The 6,092-nt window shown below is 36.3% G+C and overlaps 1 protein-coding gene across 1 annotated transcript in view; it reads left to right on the top strand.

Moving 5' to 3' along the window:
* The window catches only part of mei4 (meiosis-specific, MEI4 homolog (S. cerevisiae)), a 40,087-nt gene that overhangs the window by 23,465 nt on the left and 10,530 nt on the right, over nucleotides 1-6,092 (top strand). The window contains exon 4 of the mRNA XM_016542612.1: nucleotides 3,774-3,905. Within this exon, the coding sequence (XP_016398098.1) occupies nucleotides 3,774-3,905 (132 nt within the window). The remainder of the gene's footprint in view (nucleotides 1-3,773; nucleotides 3,906-6,092) is intronic.

The raw sequence follows: 6,092 nt of genomic DNA, 5'->3' as shown, positions 1-6,092 counted from the left end.
AAATTTTCGGTATAACTTTTCTGTTTCTAAGCATTTTTATTGACAAATCACAGGGCAGCGTTGACAATATTTTTTGTTTCTGTGTGTGAGTGATCCGTTATGTGTCTGTACATGTGTGCGTGCAGTACAATCCTTGTAGGCAGAACTAGTTTAGAACGGCTATAGTTATGGCATTAATTGTGCTAGTGATTGAGCGGTAGTGGAGCACTCTGAGAGCGAGCGAAAACCAGAGTTCTCCGACTTTCAAAAGATCCCCGCTTCAGTTAAAATCACGCTGCTCCGCTCTCAATGCACTTCGATCCCATACGCTGCTTTGGGGTGGCAACTGGGGTGGCAAAGCTCATTTTAAGGGTGCAGTTGCCACCCCGTGCCACCCTTGTGGACACGCCACTGCCTAAATCATATATTATAAATGTCTTTTCTTTTTTTTTTTTACTACTCTTTACTCACTCAGGCTGCGCGAGCCTCATCTGGCATGACATAAATACATGATCAGTCGCCGTAAGACATCAAAACAGACCGGCTCGGAATCGGCAGACTGGTCTGAGCCGATCATGTGGAAAATCGGCTGATTCCGGTCCCTGGCCATTTGATCGGTGCATCTCTAATGGCAATGAGCAATCAGGAGCCAACTAATGGAGAAGGATAAATGGCAACAGAAATGATAGCTGAGAGCGAGTAAAACATAATTCCACAAAAGAGATAGATAAGTCAAAAACATGTGACTTAAATTGGCTGGTTCTACATGTCATTTGTCACAGCTTGGGTTTTGTCAAACCTTTGAAAGTATGAACACACCGGAACATTACAATTCATGTTAGCGTTCCCGCTAACCCATAAAAAAAGCAGTTGTCATATATGAAAACAGCTTTACAAGCAGTCTTGTCAACCATGTGGTTATTTCTGTTATAAAAATTCAACTAATCACAATAATTACCAATGTCGGTAGAGATCAAAATAGAGTATAACACTTTTTGAAATTAATCGACAAACGAAGATGATATTGATTACATCTTTACGCCAGTAAGTGGCAACAAGTGACCGTTAAAATGTATTTGTCATTGAATTATTATTTCCATAGATTTGTGGCGGATGGTGCCAGTGCGGTTGAGAACAACTGCTCTAGTAAATTACATTTTATGTTGTTTAGTTGTCTATTCAAAATCTTGGGAGGATTGTGATCTGTATTTTAAACATCTAATTGTCTTTGACTCCAGATTGAAGTGGTCCACTGATAAATGACTGAGCTTTCAGTCTTGCAAGTGTTTTAAAGACTTAAAAGAGTTCTGACTGCTCCTCATTCTTATATCATTCATACATCAATCATTCTTCCCCAAATGAATATTAATTTGATTTGCAATGTTCTTATGCTTCATTGGAATGTTCTGAAGTTCCCTGTTTACATCAGAAACTGTTGCTTGAGGCAAGCAGCATGCAGTTGTTGTCGTGCTGCTAATGTTTCTGATTGTGGAGTCACCCACTGTCAGAGTGCTGGGCTCAGCTGCGCTCGGAGCAGAATGCCGCTGTCTGCTTGACCTTGAGTGCCTGCTAGCTACAATGTTTGCAGTTGGCTGATGCAGTCTATGCCTGATCGTGTTTGGGGATTCTTCACCCACATTCATTAATGCTTCAGATATGACTGGTGTTTGCAAGTCTGGTCAAAAGCTGTATCTGGGGTAGAGGATGCTCAATATGTGAAAAGCAACGTGAAAGGATAATGATTAGATTATAAGGATAATTACTACTTTTTCCATCCTTGATTGACTAGAGTAGGAGTTTTCGAACTGTTCCTGGACTAGATATTTACCTTATTGGACACATGCAGCTCAAATCATCGGGTAAACTACGAATCAGCTGATGGGTTAGTTCAGCTGGGTTAAGTAAGAGGGACATCCAAAACAAGTCACTGTAAAAGAGAGTTTGCAAAGAAACTTTTAAATGAAAGATGGAGCAGCCAACTATATTGGATATGACCGCAGCAGACTGCAGCAATATAATTGCACACAGAGCCAATGAAGGTTAAAAATAATACATTTTTGCAAATATGTAACTGTTTTGTGTGTGTGTGTGTGTGTGTGTGCAAGAAACCGTATTAACATTATAAGTGAAACTAAAGGACCATATTACAATGATAATAAAAAAAACATGCAAACATGTACCACTCATTTAGTAGTTTACAGTAGGCCATTGGTGATGACATCTGCTGTTAACAAGCAGATTCACTGGAGAGAACAGATTTAACATTGCTGATTTTGCTGTGCAGTTCAAATCCAGAGAACTGTTTTTGATTCTGGCAGACCTGACTAATGCAACATAACTTTGAGACATAAGTTAGGTGTGTGCTTGGCTGAAGAAATGAGTGTTTATTCTGGACTGATGCCGAGACCATGTGTCTGACTCCTAAATTATGCCAGAAATGCTGTTCTAATGTTTAGGAGATAAATGTGAAAAGACTCTACCTCTTCTTGTGGATTTTAATATTGATATTGTAGTGTTGTTTTTTAATTGTTTGAGGAACAGAACAGACAGTCTCTGTCTGATGAAATCTATGTGACAGTCTCTGTGTGAGGTGATTTATATGAAATCTGTGATGCCTCAAGGCAGCTAGCAGGCAGTCGGTTAAGCCAGTCTGTGTTTCCTGGCCGGGGCACTAGTGAGAAATACACTAAGATTTATTACACAGATTCCAAGAAAGGACAGCCGCACCTTTTCATGAAGGATGGAAGCTGTCTTTTTTTTAACAGGCCTGGTCTATCCCAAAAAGTAGCCCAATTCTCTGTGTAAAGGTTCTCACATGTGGCACCAAAATATGTTTTGGGTTTTGGTCACTTCAAGTGTGTGGGAGAGTGTCAGATGACTCCTTCCACAACTAAATGAATAACATGAATGATAAACGAATGAAGTGCATAAGATGCATAAAATGCAAGAGATTAAGTTGGGTGTTGCTATGGCAGAGTTACATTATCATCTGGAAAGGGAAACTGTTGTTTCTCTGAAACTAAAAAGGTGAAGAATTTAATTATGCCTCAGGCAAATAAATGAAAGATTACTTGTTATTAACAGCCATCAACTATATAACATCTATTTTTAAAATTATATTATGATAATTATACAACAATGCAAAGTAGGGATGCACATTATTGAATTTTAGAATTTCTGATATGCCAATATTTTTCATATTATAACGATATACATACCTTTTTATCTTTTGTTTGCTGACAACACAGATGCATAAAATGCAAGAGATTAAGTTGGGTGTTGCTATGGCAGAGTTACATTATCATCTGGAAAGGGAAACTGTTGTTTCTCTGAAACTAAAAAGGTGAAGAATTTAATTATGCCTCAGGCAAATAAATGAAAGATTACTTGTTATTAACAGCCATCAACTATATAACATCTAATGTAAATTAGAAAATTATATAATGATAATTATACAACAATGCAAAGTAGGAATGCACATTATTGAATTTTAGAATTTCTGATATGCCAATATTTTTCATATTATAACGATATACATACCTTTTTATCTTTTGTTTGCTGACAACACAAAGTCTCCCCTGTGCAGGGATTAACAAAATGTTTTCATTTTGGACCTTTTTTTTTTTTTTTTTTACAAAAACAGCATATCCAGTATTCCAAGTCTGTTTATTTTATTATAAATGGAATAATTAATTTGTGTTGTGTTTTGGAGGGTTCACAACCTGGGTCAGTTTCATCACTGTATAATGTGGAGAGAGACAGATCAGTCTGACATGGTCTCCTTCTGCTGTTAGTTCTCAGTCCATGACGTGCTGTCAGAGTGTCTGCTGGCTCTGGGAGGAAGTCCTGTTGTGAGAACTGCACTTGTTCAACTCCTGATGTCTCAGATCATTCAGCTGGCACAGCAGCTATGGGACACCTGTGAGGTAGGTTACACCACTACACCTAGAGATCACTGTAAAATTTTTACCAAACAAACCATTCACCCTATTGAGGGACTTCCTTATTAGTGGAAAAGTTTAATCTTGTTCAATCTTGAAAATAAATATTTTCATTCAATAATGATTAGTGATAGGCACTAGGGCTGTCAAAAAAAAAAATTTGAATTTCCAATATTTGTCGAATTTAAAATAAAAATCCACGTTCGAATGCAAAAACATTGCATTCGAATTTTAGGTGTGCGTTAAGGAGGCAGCCTTATCAGTGGCACACAAGATGCGATGACGACGTAGGTGTCATTGCATTTGAATGCTTTTTTGGCCTATCCTATCCTATATAACCGACTAGATGCGGCGCTGCTACGTTATAATTATATAGTCTATGGTTTATAAACATTATTTTAAACATTATGCACTTTTTTCAAAGATAGTAGTGTTATTTTATTGCTTTGAAGATACGTTCATTAGTAATATTTTGCTCGATGCACCCTCTTGTGGCCTCAGGAGAGAAGCCAAGACCCCCCCCCCCCAACTGAAATTATATGCCTTTTAAATTAGAATATAATTCGAATATGGATAATATTTAAGTTAAAAATTCGAATTTAGTTTTTCAGCCATTTTGACAGCCCTTAGGCACTCAGAAAATGGCTTCGCAACAAACATAACCTGTCGGAGTTGAATGGTCTGTTGGCCAAATTAAATAGGTCCAGTGACACCGTACAGTACAACTGCTGCTGCACAAAGGTGTGTTGTTGGTGTCATGAGCAGTAGCCTAGACTGTTAGACTTTTTGTTGTATTTTTGTCGCTACTCATTGGCAGAGATATTTCCAGTCACTGTAATTGCCCCTTCACAGCAGCTGTACACTGCACTGGTGGTCTAAAATCTTTAGCCTACTTTAAATATATCATATGAATGCTATTGCATTTGAAATTCATTTCCAAATAAGTTACATTAATCTATGTAATATTTTAATAATTCTTCTCATTCATTTTAAACAGTGTGATGTAGCAGTGCACAAAAATACTTATGACAAGTGAAGAATTCATAACTATATAACAGTATATTTACAAATAATTTGACAGTAAGCCAAACACTGTCATCCTGAAACCTGTTTTATCAGGATTGGAATTGGACAAATGTTAAAATGATATAACTTCTATGTCCACCCTTAGAATAAATACATTTCTCTAGAAAAGAAAGCGAACAAGATATGGAATATAACAAAACACACTATAGTTGATTTACTTTTGTATTATCCTACAGGCACAGAGCTTACAAAGTTCATCCTAAACTTGTCTCTGTATTGGCTTATTGAAACTATTTTTGTTGGTTAAATAGAGCAAAAACAGACAATACTAGGGCTGTGTATCACCAGCAAAGTCACGATACTAATACGTATCTCGATACAGGACTGCACTGAATTTCACCTCAGCAGAATTTAGTTAAACAGCTGTTTATTAAACACTCATTGTTTTTCATTTCCTCAATTGTATGTGTGTAGAGTAAACATTTGAATTTGGGTATGTCAAATTTAGGCGAAAATACACAAAAACGCCCCTGAGCTTAAGTGGTAAAATAGAAAACTTTTATTTTAAATTGCAATAATATTTCACAATATTATTTTGTGAAATAATATTCAGTATTGTTTATCAAATAGATACAGCCTTGATGAGCCTAAGAAACTTCTTTAAAAAATGTACTGATCCCAAACTTTTGAATGGTAGTGTATTATACTGTAAAAATATTTTTCTCAGGGAGCCTAAAATGTACATTATTTAGTAACCAAGTTCGGTACCAATACCAGTGAAGATCCACGGTTCTCGGTACCAATTTTGGTACCAAAGCAAAACATGCTAATTAAAAAATGTGACTATACTTTCATTTAATCCAAACTGTGTACATATTTAATTTTAAAGGGCTTTTGAAAACCTTCTAGAGTTATTCAGCCAAAAATAACAACTAACTAAGTTAGCTAAAAAAAATATTTAAAATAAAGCCCAGAACTGCTTTTCTGACCGATATGACATAAACAATGTTAAAGGGGTCATATGATGCGATTTCAATTTTTCCTTTCTCTTTGGAGGGTTACAAGCTCTTGGTGCATAAAGAAGATCTGTAAAGTTGCAAAGACTAAAGCCTCAAATCCAAAGAGATATTCTTTATAAAAGTTTAG

The sequence above is a fragment of the Sinocyclocheilus rhinocerous genome, unplaced genomic scaffold, assembly GCF_001515625.1.
Source record: "Sinocyclocheilus rhinocerous isolate Xijiao unplaced genomic scaffold, SAMN03320098_v1.1 scaffold819, whole genome shotgun sequence".
In the NCBI taxonomy this organism is placed as follows: domain Eukaryota; kingdom Metazoa; phylum Chordata; class Actinopteri; order Cypriniformes; family Cyprinidae; genus Sinocyclocheilus; species Sinocyclocheilus rhinocerous.
Note: the sequence above shows the minus strand (reverse complement) of the source record. Positions and strands in the feature narration are given on the sequence as shown.